Source organism: Orycteropus afer, unplaced genomic scaffold (assembly GCF_000298275.1).
Source record: "Orycteropus afer afer isolate SDZICR_OR568_19922 unplaced genomic scaffold, OryAfe1.0 scaffold00179, whole genome shotgun sequence".
Classification (NCBI taxonomy): Eukaryota; Metazoa; Chordata; class Mammalia; order Tubulidentata; family Orycteropodidae; genus Orycteropus; species Orycteropus afer.
In genome coordinates, this window is record NW_006921766.1 from 4,065,959 (window position 1) to 4,088,018 (window position 22,060).

A 22,060-nucleotide genomic window follows, 5' to 3' on the forward strand; every position below is an offset into this window, starting at 1 on the left:
ATTAAAGATTTTTAATTTCAGAAAAAGGAAGCTAAAAAATCCAAGCAGCAAAATAATTTGCTGCTTGCCTGGACACAAATCTGTTTTCATCAATTCCCTTACCATTTACCTCCCTCCCCTGATGACTCCAGTAAAGCAGTTCCTTACACAGATTATAGGGTTGAAATAAAACAGAATGTGTGTGTACTTAATGATTTCTTACCTTAACTATGCTGATAGGCTTTCTAGATAAGTGAAAACTTGCATACAGCAAAAACGTCAAAAAAAAGGTGAAGGCTCTGTACCTGAAACACGGAAGAGTGGTAGTGATTGAGATGAGACACATTAAGAATACATTTTAACTGTAACCTTAAATTTTGTTAGGCTATTTATAATTCACTCAGTCACTATCAATCCTATTTATAATATCACTACAATATTATAACATTAAAAAAAAATACCCCTTCTGCCTTGTCTAAACTAAACTATTTAAACTTTCTTTAAAAAAAAAAAACCTGTAATCAAAGAGAAATGTAGTACTCAGAACATGTACACATGTATTTAGAAAGCAGACAAAATGGGATGGTTATTCAGTTTATAACAAAATTAGCCACAAGTTTCTTGGGCAGCCTGCTATTCTGAGCATTTAAGATCATACTTATTTTTAACTTTTTACTTCTGTACAACTTTTCAGAGGCACACAAGCAAGGCAGAAATATAAATATTTTACCGACCTCAATGACAAAAACTCAGTGATGCTAACAAGCTATGAATAAGGTCAACGACATAAAAAACACTGGTACCAAGACTTCCTATGTCCTGGTTTATGGGAATAGCAGTGCAAGGATAAGTACTAAAGTATGAAAAACTAAAGAAAAGACTTTAGGAAGAAGATAAACATTAATTCCTGTGTCAAATTAAAAAAAAATATTTCTCTGGGGGATGAAACAGGAAGGGGAAAAGGGTATTTGGCAAGAGATAACAGGGAAAAAAGGGAGGGATGGAAAAAGACATGCTGGACAAAGGGCTCCAGTCAAGGAGGCCAACCCTCCTCGATCCTGAGGTAGTGCCTTGAGCCCTGAAGAACTACCAGTTTGTCCAGTTTCTTAAATTGTGTGAGACTTGAATCAAAAGTCACCTGAGGGGAGAGGCACTATGTGCAGTAGAAAGGTAGCACTTCTCCCCTCAGAGGACCTTTCTGGGCATGGCCTGTTGCTGTTATGTGCCGTCGAGTTGGACCTGACTCATAGTGACCCCTCCTTGGGTTTCTGAGGCAATATCACTACGGAAGTAGATTGCCCAACTTTCCTTACGAGGAGCGGCTGGTGGGTTTGAACCGCCAGTCTTCTGGTTAGCAGTCAAATGCCTTAGGCACTTTGCTACCAGAGCTCCCCCACCCCTGAGTGATGCTGGAGTTACTTATTCCAGTGTCAGCTCTAAATCTTTAATGCCTTTATTTATACCTTGCTGGAAGCTTTATGTGAATAATACAGAGAACCACAGGGGGTGCCTGCTTATCTGGCCTCAAAAAAAAAAGCTGGAGTTGGATAGATAACTTTTCCAATTTTATATATATATATATAAAGAACAAATTTAGGTGGAATAAGAGACCTAGTGGAACCCTGGGACTCAAACCTGCAACCTGCAATCTTGGGACACTTGTGCCTTAGGGAAAGGAACAAAAAACAATTTGCTAGTTCTCAGTAAATCCTTCTAAATGAATAAAGAAATGCCCTTACTCTCTGATCACTGAGGAAACTTACTGATGGCTTTTTCTAGGATTTTATACTCTCTGTAAGGCATTTGACTGCTAACCAGAAGGTTGGCAGTTCAAACCCACCAACCACTCCACCGAAGGAAGACTGGGCAATCTACTTCCATAAAGATTTACTGCCTTAGAAATGCAAAAGGGGGTCGCTAGGAGTTGGAATCAACTCGATAGCAGTGAGCTTGGTTTGGTTCATTTACTCTCCAAACCTAGGCCAACAACCAAGTATGGAAAAAGTGAGACTACAAAAAAATGAGTGTGTACTTTGTCCAAAAGCCCAAAGAACAAAGGCTGGACAGATGCAGTGAGCTGAAACCATCTATTTGACGAGGGAATGGAAGTCTCTTGATCCTTTGATTCAGCTCTCTGTTTCACTACACATTACTCCCTCATGCAGACACCCTGGGGGGGGTGCAATGGTAAATGCACTCAGCTGCTAACTGAAAGTGTGGCAGTTAGGGGCCACCCAGATGTGCCTCAGAAGAAAGGCCTGATGATCTACTCCAGGAAAAGTCAGCCATTGAAAATGCTGTGGAATTACTGAACATTTGGACTAAAGATCCTACAGAAGAATCATGGAGCCATTCTTTCTGGAGCCACTAAGGCTAGATGAACCCCCAAAACTACTGTCCTAAAATAATATTTAAACCTCAAACCAAAGATATCCCCCAAAGTCTTAAAACCAAACAATACACCTATTCCTCGCTTATCGACTTGTTATCTTGTTATCTGACATTCTGCATTTACAAGAACTTTGAAAAAGTTCTCAAGCCATGCTTCTAAGGTCCAGGCCCCACGTGGGCCATAGCTGGACCTGGGCCACTCTCCACAGGCCACCCTGAACAATATACCAGGGGCCCCAGCAATGACCAGGCCACATAAGAGACAATGGTTGACCAGCCTTGGAACACTGTCTCCCATTTGTCTGCAATGGCTCAGTCTAGCTACAGAGGGTACAGGGTGACAGTAGGACAATGTGAAGTTGGGGTTGCTACTGGCCATCAGTTTTACAGCTGTATTATTGACTATGAGGATCTGAGTTTCAGAAATACTTAGGAGCTCTGGTGGCGTAGTGCCTAAGGCATTTGACTGCTAACCAGAAAGCTGTCAGTTCAAATTCACCAGCCATTCCTCAGAAAGAAGACTAGGCAATCTACTTCCATAGAGACACTGCCTCGGAAACCGAAGGAGAAGTCATTATGAGTCAGAAATGACTCGACGGCAGTGAGTTTGGTTTTTTTGGTATAGCTAAGAAGTATTTGAAAGGATGCCTCTCCTTAAATGGGTACTTAGGCCTGCTCTCCATTCTACCCAGACAGCCCAGGAATGAGGATCTCTCTCAGTATGACCAGAAAATTTCTAAGAAGCCCTAGGGCACTATGCTACCTTGGCATTCCTCGATTGGCAAGCCTGTAAGGTTATCAGTCCTGACAGTCATTTTGCAGCTGCTTGCCTTTTTCTCCACCTGGTGGTTTTGCATGCAGTTCTCAGCAGCCCCGGCCTGGTGGAGCTTCAGACTATTCTCATGGCTGGCCCACACTAGGGGAGGCTGAGCTGCCGCCCACACCCAGGGCCTGTGAACACTGACCCACTGACACAGCAATCTGGAAGTGTCCTAGAGATAGAAGATAGGCCTCCCAATGAGGAAAACCTTTCAGCCAGGATCAGGCCAACTCTCCTTCCTCTATTTCCAAATTCTTCCTTCTTTTCTCATTTTCCACATCTTATTTCCACAGGATTTGGGGAAGGGAGGAGCCAGCAATATGAGTTTGGTGTTTCCCTTAACAATGTCTGACCACAGCTTCCCACCAGGTATGGACAAACCACAGCAGCAGCGCTCTGGGACTAGTGTTGTCCGGTAGCCACCTCAATAGCCTATCCTGGAGAGCCAGCAGACCTTTTATTTCTGTAAGACTACTCTGGGTTCTGGGGTCATGCCTAATATTCTAAACAACTCTCCTAGAGTCCTTTTCCTATTTTGTAATCATATCCTCACCTTGTTCTGTCTTCCTGTTATTTATGAAGCAAGAGTTTTAGGTGATTTTTATTTCCTTATACCCATCTACTGTTTTTACTGTTTGGTGTTACATCTAGGTTATTGGCTCCTTGTAGTTGGGAAGGGCATGTAGAAACCAAGATCTGGTGTCAGGTGTGCCACTGGGGCATTGCCATTCCCAGGTCTTCTCAATGTGTTGAGCTAGGACCTGTTATAGACACACACACATACACACACACGCACACACACACATCCATATATACATATATGTTGTTGTTGTTATGTGCCGTCGAGTCAGACCTGACTCATAGCGACCCCTCCTTGGGTTTCCAAGGTAGTATCACTACAGTAGATTGCCCCATCTTCCTTCTGAGGAGTGGCTGGTGGGTTTGAACCACCAGCCTTCTGGTTAGCAGTCAAGTGTCTTAGGCACTATGCTACCAGAGCTCCTATGTGTGTGTGTGTGTGTGTGTATTTATACATTCATTCTTATTTCTATATCTAAGGAACTCTGGTGGCATGATGGTTAAAGCATTTGGCTGCTAACCAAAAGGCTGGCTGTTTGAACCCACCAGCTGCTGCTCTGTGGCAGAAAGATGAGGCTTCAGTAAATATTTATAGCCTTGGAAATGCTATGGGGCAGTTCTACTCTGTCGTAAAAGGTCACTATGAGTCAAGATAGACTCTATGGCAATGGCTTTGGTTTTTGGTTACTTCTACATCAACCTATCTATTTATATACTAAAAGTCCAAGAGTTTACCCTGATACCTTTAATTCTAACCCAACACCACATCACTCACTATAGTCTTTTCCCTTTCTGTAACTGTGACTCCCTTCACCATCAGTGATATACTTGCCAAAAATGCATAATCTAAATAGAATCATGAAAAAATATCAGACATAACCAAAACAAAAGACATTTTATAAAATAAATGGCCTATCCCCTTAAAAAAAATGTGCAGGCCATGAAAGACAAAAAAACTGAGAACTGTTCCAGATTAAAGAAGCTAAAACTCTCATGTTTTGGTCATGTTGTTATAATGGACCAGTCCCTGGAGAAGGATATCAAGCTTGGTAAAATACAGGGTCAGCAGAAAGGGGGCAGACCCTCAACAAGATGTACTGACACAGTGGTTGTGACGATGGGCTCAAGCATAGCAAAGACTGACGATGGTGCAGGACTGGGCAGTGCTTCATTATGCTGTACATAGGGTTGCTATGAGTCAAAACTGACTTGACGTCACCTAACAACAACAACAACAAAACCAACCAGTCAACTAAAGCCAATGCGTGATCCTGGACTAGATCTTGAATGGGGAGTAAAAAGTGATAGACAACATTATTGAACATTTAATACAATTTTCAATATAGACTGTTGTCATAAATTGAATTGTGTTTCCCCAAAATTTGTGTTGACATGATTCTCATGGTTTAGAAGTTATGGAATGATGTAATGTGGTAGATATGTAATAATACTCCATGTTGTGATCTGATATGATAAGCCAATCAGGTGTAAAAGGATTAAGATTAAGGATAGGTTGTAACACCCCAAGTGCCATCACAGCTCTGATCCATGTAAAGGGAGCTTCCCTGGGGTGTGGCCTGCAGCACCTTCTATCTTATAAGAGATAAAAGGAGAGAGAAGCTAGCAGAGAGTGGGGACCTACTACTACCATGAAAGAGGAGCCAGGAGCAGAGTGTGTCCTTTGGACCCAGGATCCCTGTGCTGGGATTCTCCTAGGAACAAGAGACAAAGAGAGAAAGAAATTCTTCCCCTAGAGCTAGCACTCTAAATGTGGACTCCTAGCCTCCTAAACTGTGAGAGAATAAATTTCTGTTTGTTGAAGCCATCCATTTGTGGTATTTCTGTTACAGCAGTACAAGAAAACTAAGATAACTGTGAATTAGATAATAGTATTATTAGTTTGAAGTTTCCTGATTTTGATGACTGTGCTGTGGTTTTGTAAGATAATGCCTTCATCATAGGAAATATGCACTGAAGTATTTAGATATAAAGAGGCATGATGTCTGCAACTTACTCTCAATGGTTCAGAAAAAGTGTGTTGGTGGAGGAGAGGCCAAGGTTAAAAGCAAATGAGGCAAAATGTTAACATTCTTAAAATTTTCTTTTGTGAGTTTGAAATTACATCAAGAGAAAGTTATAAAACTAAAGAGGCCAATGATAAAAACGCACTAAATAAAATTTAACTATTTAACAATGTCTTTGTGACTAGACTAGCAGTAGATATGAACTAAAAGCCCACAAGGGAACCCTCCGGTTAAAGAAAGAGGTTGTTCTCAAGTCAAATCTGAGAGAATTAGATGCTCTTAGACCAAGCTCCACAAACCAGCAACAAGGAGGCCTAGCCAGCAGCCTAGTGTGTGGAGGCCATGAGCAGGTTGGTGGCAGGATGCAGTCAGGGAAAGAAACCTCCAAGAGTCTGGGTGGGAGGCCAGAAAGCCAGCTCCAGACTCTGCCCCACCATTTGCTTCCTTCATGGAGCATGAGATCAACAAATCCACTGGTAAGAACTTCCAGAGTGTTTATGGAGAGATGCTCCCTGAAAAGAAACTGGTGATCTGGCCTACTTGTGACTTTGTTTAGATTTCATTTTCTCCTTGAAAGTACTGAAAACCAGGCCACTCATTTGAGCTCAGATTCAATACACTCACTTCACCCACAACCGTTTCATAATCCTGCCAGTTGACAGTGATCATATTCCTGTGAGGACCTTGATTATTACAGAAACCACTAAAGACTAAACAGGGAGTCTAAACACTACCTGTGCCAAAGACAATGCTCCTAGTCACTGCTTCTACTACCAACAAGCAATTCAACAATTACCAGGGAAGCAACCCAACCCCATGTGTTTTGTGGTGACATCAGGAAGCGAAAGCCACATGGTATACCTACACCTGTACACAGTCCCACACCAGACACTGCATACCAGGACTTACCACTGGTCCCTGGAGAATGAGATGAGGAAGTGAATGCCAACAGGGAGCCGAGCCATGGACATCACCACTAACCATGGAGCTTCAGTCACGAAAGAGGATGCTTCATACATGGGCAATTAAATTTTGCTCCGAGTTACCTCTCTATGGCTCCTAGAGCTTATACAGACTGGGAACATGCAGAGATAGTGTTGTGTTGGGTCTTGCGTCCCCTCTTCTTCCAGCAGTGGCTTGACACTCTGCAAGGAGAAGGAGAGGTATCACTGGCAGAAGTCACTATTTAACAGGTATGGTTGTTACCCAGCCTGGGCTGGGGCATTATGACAGAGAGCTCCCACCATGCATGGGTGTGACCACGTGGAGGCAGTACCTACCCCTGAGGCAGTTTATTCAAAGTAAATTGAAATGAATTTCATATCATGTTTTGATGAAATATTAAAGGGACCACAGATGCCATCTGTGTCTGGAAGGCACAACCCATTCACTCTTAACTGGGACCTACTATAGAAGTAGAGTTAATGTTCATATGAAACCAAGTATGTATGTGCTCCGCAGTTATGCCATCTGCTCTGTTATAGAGCATGCCAGGTCAACTGGATATGCTCAATCCTCCCCATGTGGACCAGGCCAGCTTTGATCCACAAAGAGAAGTGCAGGCCTGTCCAAGATGACAGGTTGTCAAGCCAATCACTTCACTGTAGCTTTTCAATTTGAATCTAAACCTATGTAATATGGTGGGAGCTGACTTCACCTCCCTGCTTCTTCCTTTTTTCATCTCTTGTGGGTCACCACAGAGGTCACAGAAGATCACCAAGTCAAAGATGAGGCACAGTTAGGAATAGGTAGGGAGGCCTGAGAGCTGAAAGGCCCCCAGCTCCCCAGACCAGCCTTGCCTCCCTTTCTGCATTTGTGACAAAAACTCCATGGACCAACTTTACATAACACAGTGCACAGTAGCCCTGTACACACTTCAACATGGATTTTCTATCTTAATGTTTATAGAATAGTCCAGGTTGTATTAATATTTCTTTAAGAAAAGAAAGTTATTTTGAGTAAAAATCAATCTGGATTTAAAGACATTAAAATGTATTTAATGTCTTTAAATAACCTGCTTTTGAATAAGTAATAGAAAACACCTTTCATTCAAATTTATTGTTGTTAGATGCCTGAGTCGATTCCAACTCATAGCAACCCTATGTATAAACAGAATGAACCATTGCTCAGCCCTGGTGAGGTCACTGTGTCTTCTAAAACAGAATCAGTGTCAGCACACTCTAACCCTCGTTTCAGAGTGAGCTTGCAAAAAATGCACCTTCTTCAATGATCTTCCTTTGCATGACTTTTAGGGGGGAAAAAAAAAAAATCAAAGTCTTTGACAGGCTTTCATCCCAGAGCAAATCCAGCTGCCTCATCTCCAGCAGGCTTCTCCTCATGGAGTGCTGAGTGGTGGAGGCCCACTTGTTCCAGCCAGGAAAACAACTACCTGTGCCCCATGAGGCACCTCAGCTCCTCCTAGATCTTAATAAATACTATTCATTTCATATCAATGCATCACAACTGACCTTAGGCTCCTAAGTTTAGCTGTGTTACTTCACCTTTCTGCTTTCCTCACCTTCTCTGGCTGAAAAATGGGGATGAAAGTACCTATATTGACCCTGCTACAAGTGGAGAGTCAATGAAAACAGGGAAGGCCCTCAACAAGATGGATTGACACAGTGGCTGCAACAATGGGCTCAGGCATAGCAAGGATCGTGAGGCTGGCACAGACCAGGCAGTGTTTTGTTCTGTTGGAGATAGGGTCACGAGAGTCGGAGATAACTGGACAGCACTTAACAACACACCTCCCACCAGCCAGTCCAACCCCTCCACAGAAAGGGCAGCAGTACCGGAGCAAGTCACTTGGCTTTGGCATATAGCCAAGCACATAAAAAGAAAATATCTTTTTTTTTTTTTCCCCTTAAACCACTTTTTATAGGTGCCCCTTGAACTTACAAACCCACTGAGGGAAAGTATCAACATGGCCACCTTCACACTCCTGTCAAAGGTGGCAATAAATAGCCTATGGAGTACCTCCAAGAAAACGTGGGAAACACGAATTTTATACCTATCTCCTCAAAGGGCACATACTGGTCAACTGTACAAAGCTAGACAGTGCAAGTAGTTTGAGTCTGACTTCTAACTTAAATGTTGGCTGTTGGAAAACATCCAGTGACTCCATGGAAGAAAGGCTTCCATAAAGATTACAGCCAAGAAAACCCTATGAAGCACATAGCGTCACCATTAGTCAGTGGCCAACTTGCCAGCAGCCAACTCAACTCAATGGCACATAACAACAAAAGTTCACTGTAGAAAGGGGATTAACTTGAGCAAATAAACATCCTCAAACCCCACCCTCAGACCTCAGACTTGGTGCTCTGTGCACCTAGAATATTTCCAAATGCTCCATGTAGATTCATTGTACTGAGACTAAAAACAAACAATAGCAAAATGAGGTGATAAAGAAAACAACATTCCAGGTCTGAGCCGCCACCATAAATAATCAAATCAGCCCCTTGTGCATTTTAAATAATCTACTTAAAGGCAAAAAATGGTTAGGGTATGTCTCATTTTAAAGGCAAAGATGGATGAGAATTGCATCTCCCCCCACCCCCCAAAAAAAGTTTTCATATATTTTTCTTTTTTATCAAGAGATGGAGACAATCTCCTTTCCAGAGTCAACACTTTTTATAGTTCTGTGCTTTTAAAGAACATTAAAGATTAATGGAAATGGCCCTCCCTTTCCTTTGGCTTAAGCACAAAAAGGAATCTGAGTTCTGTTCATACCATTATCCATCCCCTAAATCAGAACACCAAAGGTGGTCTGCACAAAAAGGCTCTTATGTCCACTTACACGTGGTTTGCCGCGATTTAAGAATCTTGGGTTTTTAAAGCTTGATTGAAAGGGATATTGATGAGGGGGGATGCTAATACAATTACCAACTCAATTAAACTTCAGTCCATTTAAGTTTCAGAGTAGGGGGCACCTTCCTGGCAGTCAAATTTAGGAGTTAAAGAGAGCAAAATTTGGAATTTCTCTTTAGAAATGCAAGCCTGGGGAGGGGGAGGCGTGGGCAGTAAGGGACTTTATAAGCATCCTCCATTCAAAGGCAAATCCTCAACTCTTCTCTCCTTTAGCCACCGAGACTCGCATCAGCAGCAGTGAGAGCTGGGAGTGGGATGAGAGGCAAAAGAGCCAGAGACTAGTGGGCAGGCGTTCTAAGTGCCATAAGCCCAGGAGGTTGCAGTCATCACGGGTTGTCCAGAAGGGTCACGGGCGCAGGAACCAGCTGCTCTACAAACAAACCACCATCCAGAGGCCCGGGCGTTGGAGCTCCAACCGGTGGAGATCTTTTGTACTGGCCCCTTCCCGGGCTTCGGGTCACGGGAGTGGGTAAGTCTCAGCCGGAACGCCTACGTCCCCATCGCGCGGTAGATAATGCGCGGAGTGACCTTTCGCCTGATCCCCAGAACCCCGCTATCTCCGCGGCAGAGGAGGGAACTCGGCCGGGACAGTTAGGCTCACTTCAGCCCTAGGTTCTAGTGAAGCCACGGGCCCTCTGCCCCCACTTCCCCGGAGCCCTCGCGGCGCCGGGTTCGAGAACGCCCGGGATTGTTGCGTAGGGCCACTCTTCTATGTCCTTATTTCTGGTCTTTCCTCAATGAAAAGAGCGCTGGAGACCTTACTGCTCCCCCCACCACCAGAAAAAGGTGAAGGGCGGAAGATAACCTGGAGAGGGCAGGGAGCCCGCCGCCTAGCTCCAGGCGGGCGCAGTACCCCAGTCCTCCCGGGTCCCCGTTCCCGGTTCTCCGGGGTGGCAGGTGCCGCGAGTTGCGGCTACAGGGTCCCGGCAGCCGGCAGGTGCGGGAAAGGGTCCCTCACAGCCCTCCACCTCCCGGTCCCAGTGTCTCACCTGCGCCGCCGAGGCCCGTGCGTCCCCGCGTCCTAGTACGGCCGCCGCGGACGCTTCCTGCTCGCGACTTCCTGGAGCGCCACTCCGCCGCTACACTTTCACTTTTCCCCGGGTCTCCGGGCCGGGCAGCAGTGGCGACCGGCCGAGCGGGCCCTCCCCGCCCCCTCAGGCCCTGGGCGAACGCCCCCCTCCCGCGCCCCGCCCGCGGGCCACCCAGGGATCCCCGCAGCCAGCACCTGCCGACCGGCAGCCCGAGCTCCCGCGAGCTCACAGCACTTACTGCATGTTCTCTACAGCACACGGAGCCTCCCCAGGGCTCGCAGCGCGTCGCCCCTTTGTTTTAAAGGCAGGTCGTATACTACAGCGGCAAGACCGACACTCCCCTGGGAAGGGCCGGCGCCACCGTGCGTGGCGCGGAGGGACCTGTCCTTGGCCTTCTGGGTTTGCATTCCCATTGTATTGGGCCAAGGGTCAGAATCGCTAAGCTCAAATCTTTTATTAAATAGTGAACGCGGGGCGCGGAGATGCGTCTGGGCTGAGCCATCTTTGACCACACCTGGTACGTGTGTGACACTCACCCCCTTAGGAAAATCCCGGGCTGGCTCCATCACCTGCATCAGGTGCACCCTCAGTGGTGCCTGGCAGGCAGTTTTCACTTTACCCAGATCAATTGTTTTCTGAATCCCGCTCATTTCTTGCCAAAATTTGACCTTGAAAAGACCAGAGAAGGGCCTGATTATTTTCCTAGGGGTGCCATAGACAACCCATTGTGGACAAGGTGCCAGGTCAACTTGTCCCTGAAGGGGACCTCTCTGGAAGACCAAAACCAAACTCACTGCCTTGTGTAGGATCTGACCCATAGCGATCCCTCCTTGGGTTTCTGAGGCGGTATCACTACTAAGGAAATAGATTGCCCAATCTTCCTTTCCAGGAGTGGCTGGTGGGTTTGAACTGCCAGGTTTCTGGTTAGCAGTCAAATGCCTTAGGTGCTATGGCACCAGAGCTCCTTGGAAGAGCAAAGTGAGACAGAAACACATTTTGCAAAGGAAATTCCAGGAAGAAGCCTGCCTACTTTACTACAATGCTTAAGGCTAAAACCAGTCAAGGGCCAGATATGTAAACACCACACTGGACGGTGTGGAAGATTCCCTGGGGGTTTCCCAAGATCCCCTCTCATTACCCCATAATCTTTCAGGCCCTTCTGAAGAGGGCTTGCTACCTTCCTTGCCTCTGTTCAGGTCTTCCAGTTTCCCTCAGGTGGCATAGTGTCTAAGGCATTTGACTGCTAACCAGAAGGCTGGCAGTTCAAACCCACCAGCCACTCATCTGAAGGCAGACTGGGTATCCGCAGAAATACTGCTTCAGAAACCCAAGGAGGGGTCATTATGAGTTGGATCTGACTGGACAACAGTGAATTAGTTACAGTTAGTTTCCTTCAGGGCCCTGTTGTTTCCTAAATGCCCACATATACTGGTGTTCATTTGCTGAATTGGAAGCACCCACTGGACCCCTTTTTTAAGCTTTTGAGAAACACTCCCCACAGAAAGGAAATCTGCCCACCCATTGTCATGCCACTGCTTAGCCACAGGAAACCAGTCCAGGATATCTTCATCTTGCAAGTGAGGGAGCCAAGGGCAGCCCTCTGCATCTGTAGCACCCCAAGTTTCCCTTACCCTTTGGCTTTGTCTCCTTCTGCCAAGCCCCTCCTTCTCATTGCCTTCCTTTCCTAACTCTCCAAGTGATGACTAGTAAACCAGCTGGTCTATTTTGCGAAGTCATCCCCCCTTTCTCAGGCAAAGCTACCAACTGTTCAGTGGGAGAATGATGAGGCAGTTTGCTTCCATAAAGATTACAGCCTTAGAAACCCTTTTGGGCAGTTCTACTCTGTCCTATAGGGTCACTATGAGTTGGAATCAGCTACCCAGCAAGGGGTTTAATGGTTTTATATGATTAAAGAGTCTCTGGGTGGTGCAAATGGTTAGCTCACTAGGCTGATAATTAAAATATTGGAAGCTCAAGTCCACCCAGATGCACCTCTGAAAAAAGGCCATTGAAAACCCTGTGCAGCACAGTTCTGCTCTGACACACATAGGGTCACCAAGAGACAGCATCTACTTGACTAGCAAATGGTTTGTCTTATATGATTAAAAGAAACATTTTTTAAAAATGTGTCAAGGGAGATAGCAAATAAAGTATTTCACATTTTTAGATGAAAACTAGTGATTGTTTCAAATGCTAAAGTGCTTGACAACTAGGTGAAAAGTTGCAGATTCAAACCCACCCAGAGGTACCTCAGAAGTCAGGCCTGGTGATTTCCTTCCTAATGGTCACAGTCTTTAAAACCCTATGAAGCAGTTCTACTCTGCACACAGTGGGTCACCAATGAGTCAGAACTGACTCGAGGCCAACTAACAACAATAATAATACTTGAAGTGGTTGCATATAATTTCTGATCAAGAGTTTTAAATGATGAGCTCTTGAAATTCTTAGATATCACCATCATCAAGACAATTTTTTTGTACAAGTAGAGGATAAGTTTAAAGCCAATTTTTACAATCACCCAAATTTTACAACAGTTGAAATTGTATTTAAAGACTCTAACAACTCTTCCTGTTCTTTAATTGACATGTAAAGTTGGAAATTTCTTGTGAAAATCCAATCCACTTCCAATCTGATCGAATTTTTCATGTCCCGTATTTTAAAATAATGATGAGGTGTGTCCACAGTCAGTGGTGGCATTCAGGTTGCCTGAGGGCACAGCTGATGTCCGGAATCCAATGAAATTCACGCAGGCTGGCCAGGCTCAGGACTTTGAGTGAAGCAGACCTTTCCAGGTGGCTTCTCTGCCCATAATATGCTTAGCTTGAATTTCTTTTGATTTTATTTCAGTAAAAGAGGAACAAAAAAGCTAAGAGGCATGTTCACTGTATTCAACTGACATTTACTGAGTGCCTGCTAGAGGCTAAGGAGTTTCTGGGTACAGCAATTAAGCGCTTGGCTACTAACTGAAAGGTGGATGGTTTGAATTCACCCAGAGGAGCTTTGGAAGAAAGGCTTAGCAATCTGCTTCTGGAAGGTCATACCTTGAAAACCGTAGGGAGCACAGTTCTACTCTGCACACATGGGGTCACCATGAGTTGGAATTGAATCAATGGCAACTGGTTTGGCTTTTTGTTTTATTAGGGGCCAACCCTGTGCCAGGCACAAAGACAAAACAAGGCTCTGGTTTTTGAAGAGTTCAAGAAGCAGTCCACACAAAGGGAGAAATGATGAGAGCCTGAGGAAGGAGCTGCTATGCCATGGGATAGGGCCCTAAAGAGGCTGCAGTCATTGGTACTGGGGAGAGCTGAAGCGTTTGGGAGGCTGTTAGGCAGGGGCTGTGGGATGGGGCTTTGAAAGAGGAACATAGCTATTGCTGAACACAGCTGCTACCTCTGGTGGCACAACAGTTAAGCACTTGGGTGCTAACTAAAGGTTGGCAGTTTAAACCCACGTAGCAGCTCCTTGGGAGAAAGACCTGCTAATCTTCCATAGAGGTTACAGTCTAGAAACCTTTCTGAGGCAGTTCTACTCCGTCACATGGGGTTGCTATGAGTTGGGAAATATTTCACAGCACTGAAGACCAACAATCTCTCTTTCTGCCCTAGGATCTTCTGCTGAGCCTCCTACTGAGCCCACCCAACAGGAAGGCAAGGACACACACTGCACACACCTCTCAAATGCAACAACAAAGGCAGATGCCATCCCTGCTCTCAAAGGGCTTCACACAGGGAACTTCAATGACAACAGTGAGTAACAAATTACAGTAGGGGATACAGAGAGTGCTAGAGAGGGTCTCCTAACCTAGATGTGACAGTCAGACGTAGTAAGAACTAAGCTACACATGAGAAGTTAGCCTAGAACATGGTGGAAAGAAGGGAGAGAGTCTGTAGAGGGAACACAGCAAACACAAGCCCAAAATGCGAGCGGCCAGCTGGTTTGGGGAACTGAAATTAATACAGCGCTGATGGTCCAGAGCTCAAGGGCAGGGTGGAGAGGAGACAGTGAGAAGCAAGAAAATTTCTGTAGTAATCTCTGCAGAGAGGGCAGCTGTCAGAGCACAGATTTGAGAAAGGTCCAGGAAGTGAGAAAAAGGTGGCAAGGAGAGGAGGAGTCAGGTTAGACCTTTGTCTGGCTTGGCTGCTGTGTGGTAGAGTCTTTCATGGAAATAGGGAACATACAAAGAACTCTCTCACGCACGCGCTCTCATTCTGCCCTAACAATTTGTTGTAAAAGAGGTCAGGCCATTTGTCTTGTTGAGTTTCCCACAATCTGAATTTTGCTGACTGTTTCCCTGCCACATGGTCAAACATGTTCTTTTGCCCTCTATATTTCCTCAAATTGATAATTAGGTCTAGAGAGTTAATCCAATTCAGGTTCAAGTTTTTGGACAGAACTGTTTCCCAGGTACTGAGGCAAACAGCTCTCATACTGTGACAATGGCTGCCCTGGTGTTCATTAATTCATTAGTTGTAAAATGATGATGTTTTAATTCTATTATTTCTTACTTGTTTTGCAAAATACATCATTTAAAAGAGACTCCTGCACATCAATTATTTAGTTAATCTTGTTTCACACACAGTTCGTATAAGAAAGGCAGGGTAAATGTAGAATTCCTTTCTTGATTTAGCACTTTTCAAAATAATGAGCTGACTTCCCAGTAGCCTAGAAAAGTTATCAATGCATTTTATTTATTTATGCACGAATGGACTGAGTCATGGTTGATAAGTTTAGTTCACTGCAGTTATTGAATCTCATTTGCTTCATCTTGGGCCAGTGGGATCCACAGCAAATTGATTCCTGAGTTCTTCTGAAAAGACTCTTGTACCTTTGAGAGCTTCTTTGTTTTCTAATGGGACAGGATGTTCCAATTTGTGTCATACATTTCTGGTCCCAGACCTGGAATCAGCCACTTTTCCTTAGAGGGCAGAGTCCCATCAGTGGGAAATAGGATTTTCAGATCACAAGCTAGGCTTACTTGGTTGTTTTCACTTGAGCCACTTAAATGTTGTCGGAAAAGAAGGCCAAAGAGAGGAGGAGGAGTGGGCATGTATAGGACAGGGCAGTATCTTCTTGAAGGACTCAGGTCCCTCAGGAAGCAGAAAGGCATGGAATCCAAACCATGGGAAGGGAATGAGGCTTTGACAGAGAAGGGACAATTGAGAAAGTGTTGCAGAGACAGAGGTAATTCTGTAGCTGGAAGGCATGAGTTGAGAGGTCTTATTTATTTTCTCTTTATTACAGAAGGTAAAATCTCAGTGGCTGAGAGTGAAAAGGAAGGAGGTATTCTGTGTTTGAGGGAAATTAGAGGATTTGAGGTAATCACTGACTAGAGAACCAGCAGGGGCTGCCAGGGGCACTGCTATAGAAAGTAATGAGGTCATGAATTGGTAATAAATGCCTGTCTGCACCCAATCATTGTGACTGTGTAAATGAGTCTCTTAGCCTGAGTGGGTGCCTAGAGAGAGGACACACAGTGGAGAGATCCAACTTAAGGGTCAAGTTTTGGTAACAACCACCCCACTTGTACCAGCAGGGTGGGGAGTCCCCCCCCTACCACCACATACACCCTTTTCCTTGGTCTTAAGAAAAGTAACTGACACCTACTGGGGGGCTGCATTTGGTCATGTATGTGATCAAGCCACTAAGAATGAGAACCTACTCTGTGAGAGGATGGCGATGAGACTTTGACTCACTTATTTTGGACACATCATCAGGAAAGACCAATTGCTAGAAAAGTACATCTCCTTTGGTAAAGGACAGGGCTAGTGAAATCAAGGGAAACCTTTAATGAGATAGATTGACATAATAGTTGCAAAAATGGGCTCAAACACATGAACAATCATGAGTTGGAGCTACTAAATGGCAACTAATAACAAGAATAACAACCATGTGCAGAGTGCAAAATAAGTCCTATGCCAGGACAACCCACTGATGAGGAGCTAGGCCTCTCCAGGAAACCCACCATACACCATACACAGAACAAGGGAGGAGGTATGTGATGTACCACACAAAGGTTGAGGAGTGAGCATTCCTGGAGAGGGCAAGGTGGGTGGATAGCAGGGCCACCTGGGGAGTTGAGCCCCCCCCCCCCAAGGGAGCTGAGGATACCCTGCTTCATAACTTGAGAAAAGACCTCATACTTGGGACACATCCAACATTTTTAAAGAGATAACCACCACTACCACTACCCCAAAAAAAAAAAAATAAATAAACCTACTGCCATCGAGTTGATTCTGACTCATAGTTACCTTACAGGACAAAGGAGAACCACCTCATAGGGTTTGCAAGGCTGTAAACCTTTACAGAAGCAAATTGCCTCATCTTTCTCCTATGGAGTTACTGGTGGGTTAGAACTGTGACCTTTTGGTTAGCAGCCAAATGCTGTGATGTCTGCACCACCAGAACTCTTTACAGAGACTTAAAAAAAAACCCAACAAACTCATTGCCATTGACTCAGTTCCAACTCATAGCAACCCCCATGGGGTTTCCAAGGTTGTAAATCTTTGTGGAAGTAGATTCATCTTCCTCCCATGGGAGCTATTGGAGGAAGGCATCTCAAGGCAAAGGATACCAGAAAGATGTTTACTTGTGTTTTATTGACTATGCAAAGGCATTTGATTGTGTGGATCATGACAAATTATGGATAACATTGAGAAGAATGGGAATTCCCGAACACTTGATTGTACTCATGAGGAACCTGTACCTTGACCAGGAGGCTGTCGTTCGAACAGAACAAGGGGACACTACATGGTTTAAAATCAAGAAGGGAGTGTTTCAGGGTTGTATCCTTTCCCCACACTTATTCAATCTATATGCTGAGCAAATAATCCGAGAAGCTGGACTATATGAAGAAAAACGTGGCATCAGGATTGGAGGAAGAATCATTAACAACCTGAGATACGGAGACGATACAACTTTGCTTGCTGAAAGTGAGGATGACGAGGCACTTACTGATGAAGGTTGAAGAATACAGTCTGCAGTATGGATTATGTCTCAATATAAAGAAAACAAAAATCCTCACAACTGGACCAATGAGCAGCATCACAATAAATGGAGAGAAGATTGAGGTTGTCAAAGAATTCACGTTGCATGGTTCTACAATCGATGCCAATGGAAGCAGCAGTCAGGACATTAGACGATGTGTAGCATTGGGAAGGTCAACCACAAAGGAACTGTTTCAAGTGCTGAGGAGCAAGGATGTCTCCTTGAGGATTAAGGTGCACCTGACACAAGCCATGATATTTCCAATCGCCTCATATGCATATGAGAGCTGGACAATGAATAAGGAAGACTGAAGAAGAGTTGATGCTTTTGAGTTGTGGTGCTGGCGAACAATGCTGAAAGTACCATGGACTGTTAAAAGAACTAACAGATCTGTCCTGGAGAAAGTGCAGCCTAAATGCTCCTTGGAAGCGAGAATGGCCAGACTTCATCTCACCTGTTTTGATCATGTTGTCAGAAGAGACCATTCCCTGGAGAAGGATGTCATGGTTGGTAGGGTGGAGGGTCGACGAAAGAGGGGGAGGCCTTCAATGAGATGGATTGACATGGTGGCTGTGATGATGGGCTCAAGTACAGCAGGCATCATGGAGTTGGCATGGGATCGGGCAGTGTTTCGTTCTGCTGTGCATGGGGTCGCTATGAGTCAGAAATGACTTGACGGCACCTAACAACAACAACAACAACAACCATGGAGTAGCTGGTGGGTTTTAATGATTGACCTTATAGTTAGCAGTCAAATGCCTTACTAACTACACCACCAGAGCTCTTCCAGAGAGACAAAAAAAACAAAACAAAACTCACTGCCATTGAATCGGATCTGACTCATAGTGACTCCTCCTTGGGTTTCAGAGACAGTATCTCTATGGAAGTAGATTCCCCCATCTTCCTCCCAAGGAGTGGCTGGTGGGTTTGAACCGCCAGGCTTCTGGTTAGCAGTCAAGTGCCTTGGGCACTATCACCAGAGCTCCCTTAGAGAGATAAAACAAAACCAAACTCACTGTTGTAGAGTCAGATCTGACTCATAGCGACCCCTCCTTGGATTTCTGAGGTGGTATCACTGTGGAAGTAGATTACCCAACCTTCCTTCTGAAGAGTGGCTGGTGGATTTAAACTGCCAGCCTTCTGGTTAGTAGTCAATTGCCTTAGACACCACACCACCAGAGCTCCCAAGGTATAGGCAAGGTAAAATCAGAATCTGATGACTTAACTCAGAGAAGAGAACTCACTGCCGTTTAGTCAATTTGACTCATAGTGACCCCTTCTTGGGTTTTCTAGGCTATATCTCTATGGAAATAGATTGCTCAGTCTTCCTTCCGAGGAGTGGCTGGTGAGTTTGAACTGACAGCCTTCTGGTTAGCAGTCAAATGCCTTAAGCAGTACGCCACCAGAGCTCCCAGAGAAGAGAAGCTCCACTTTATCTCCACTGATAAAAAGGCAAGATTTTTTGGTTTTGGTGGGCTTACTGGTGAGGAGGGATGTTCAATCACTAATGTAGCTGATAACAAATACAATGAAAAACAAAACTTACTGCCAGTGAATCATTTTGTCTTGTAATGATGCCCTTTGGATTTCTGAGGCATTAAATCTTTACGGAAGTACAATGCCCCGTCTGCCTTCCTCAAAGTGACTGGTGGGCTTGAACCACCAACCTTCTGGTTAGCAGTCAAACCTTGGGCACTACAAAAAGTCTCCCATTAATCAGCATGCCCTGTATGGCCAGCATGTGCTAAACCAAAACCCAAAAAAAAACCTCACTGTCATCGAGTTGATTCTGACTCATACTAACCCTCCTTGGGTTTCCAGTGGCAAACCTTTAGGGAAGTAGATTACCCAATCTTCCTTCTGCAGAGTGTCTGGTGGGTTTGAACTGCTCCTGGTGACATGTGCTTTATTGTTGTTGTTATGTGCTGTCAAGTTGGCCCTGACTCATAGCAACTCCTCCTTGGGTTTCTGAGGCAGTATCACTATGGAAGTGGATTGCCCATTCTTCCTTCCGAGGAGTGGCTGATGGGGGACCCCTCCTTGGCTTTGTGAGGTAATATCACAACAGAAATAGATTGCTCAACCTTCCTTCCGAAGAGTAGCTGGTGGATTTGAACTGCCAGCCTTCTGGTTAGCAGTCAAGTGCCTTAGGCACTATGCTACCAGAGCTCCTGTGGCATGTGCTGCTGCTGCTCTTGTTGTTATTTGCCATGGAGTCATAGGCCTCTGGATATAAGATAGACAATACACATCCAGTGTGATGGTGCCTCCAGGCCTTGGGAAGAGACTGTTCTTGTCCCCATCCTGTGCCACTCCTCAGTGACAGTACCTTTTATTTTTTTAATTGTGATTTGGGTAAAAGTTTACAGAGCAAATTCGCATGCCATTCAACAGTTCATACACATTTTATTTCAACATTCATTGCAATCCCCATAATGTAACAGCTCTTTTCCCACTTTTTCTCTGTGGTTACCGTTTCCCTCTGTCCTTCTTTCCTATACATTCCTGCCCTCTGAGCAGATGCTCTCTTTCTGATCTTCCATGGTTGATTGTTCTAACGAATTTACCTAAAACCAAAAACCAAACTCACTGCCATTGAGTCGGATCCGACTCATAGTGAGCCCTCCTTGAGTTTACGAGGTGGTATCACTACAGAAGTAGATTGCCCAGCCTTCCTCCGAGGAATGTACCTACATGGTGTAAATGTTCACCTCATAAACCTGTCTATTGTTTGGCTAGAGGCTTCCAACTGAGAGCTTAATGTCCCCATTAAGTCCCAAGCCCAGCAACTCACTCCCTCAAGCTGTTTGGCTGTGGCTAAGAAGTTATCATAAGGTAGAAGTACTCTTGATTTGCTTCTTGTTGACTCGTGTATGAGAATTCTGTCTTCCCTAAAAGGTTCTTCTCCATGATTGGAAGGACACAGGCAGTAGCTGTGAACAACACTTATGAGTCATCCATTATTAATTTAGACAGACTTAAATGGTGGGAGCACTGGGTCAGGGGATGTATAAGAGCTAGATTCTTGTCCCCAAAACAAGAAGTCCAAGCAGAGGTCTAACACTGGACAGAGAAACTTCAATACATTTTTATTATTTAGAAACATGGAGAAGTAGGGTGACAAGGTCTAAAGTAACTTCCTCTGGGGAGTGAGAGGGAGAAGTAGAAAGGGTGAAGTCAAGCCTAGTTGTTTGTCATAATGTGCCATTAAGCACTATTTGCTTATAAAACTAGAGACCATGTTTTCAAGTAAAAATATTAAGTTAAAAAAGATAGAAAGCTGTGCTTAGCCTAGGTAATGGCTTTTGAGTGGTAGAATTATAGACACTGTGATGTCTGAGTTAAGAACATATTTTGGAGGCCTGAAATACAAGCATGGAGACAACCACTCATTTATAAGGATGATCACTGTTAAATTACCTGTGCTTCCAAGACTCCTTACCAGTGTTTCCTAGAAGAAGGTCTTTCTTGCATTTCTTCTAAATGTAAGGGAAGTGGTCACTGAGAAAATGCCTCTTTTGGTCATCTACTCCCACTCTAAAGAAAATATAAGTGGGTGGCTTTAATAAACAGGGGTTTATTCTCTTACAGTTTAGGAGGCTAGAAGTCTGAGTTCAAAGTGCCAGCTTTAAGGGCTAGGTGTCCTCCCGAAAACACAATTACGGTGCCAGTTAGGTGGCAATGCCTTGAAGGCTTGGGGCAATGTTCTCCAGGAGGCCAATATATGATTCTGTTTCTCCAATAGCCAGAATTCATGGATCCAGGAACCAAGGGGTAGAAACGGGAGTGGTACCATTCACTATTACCCTTAGTGACCTACTCAAAAAATTTTTGCTTCCTGTCCCTGCTACTCTATACTCTGCAGGTCTGGAGATCTTAGTCCCAAAGGGAGGAACACTCCCACCTGGAGACACAATATGTATTGCATTGAACTGGAAATTAAGAATGCCACCTGGCCATTTTGGCTTCCTCATGCCTCTGGATCAACAGACAAAGAAGGGCATTACTGTACTATCTGGTGTGATAGATCCTGATTGCCAAGGGGAAATTGTATTGGCTTTACATAATGGAGGTAAAGAAGAATATGTCTGGAATACACTTTAGGACGTCTCTTAGTACTACCATGCCCTGTGATTAAAGTCAATGGAAAATTACAGCAACCCACTTCTGATATGACTGCTAACAGCCCAGACCCTTCAGGAAAGAAGGTTTGGGTCACCCCACCAGGCAAAGAACCACGGCCAGCTGAGGTGCTTCCTGAGGGCAAGGGAAATACAGAATGGGTGGTAGAAGAAGGTAGTTCTGAATATCAGCTACGACCATGTGATCAGCTGCAGAAACGAGGACTGTGATTATTATATTTCTTCATTGTATATGTGCATCAA

General features: G+C 44.7%; 1 protein-coding gene across 1 annotated transcript in view; it reads right to left on the reverse strand.

Annotated features, from left to right (window-relative positions):
* SLC37A1 (solute carrier family 37 member 1) overlaps nucleotides 1-6,758 on the reverse strand; it is an 88,308-nt gene extending 81,550 nt beyond the window's left edge. The window contains exons 1-2 of the mRNA XM_007947309.1: nucleotides 6,703-6,758; nucleotides 203-284 (exon numbers count right to left, since the gene is read on the reverse strand). Of these exons, the coding sequence (XP_007945500.1) occupies nucleotides 203-284; nucleotides 6,703-6,758 (138 nt within the window). The remainder of the gene's footprint in view (nucleotides 1-202; nucleotides 285-6,702) is intronic.
* Nucleotides 6,759-22,060: the final 15,302 nt, after the last annotated feature.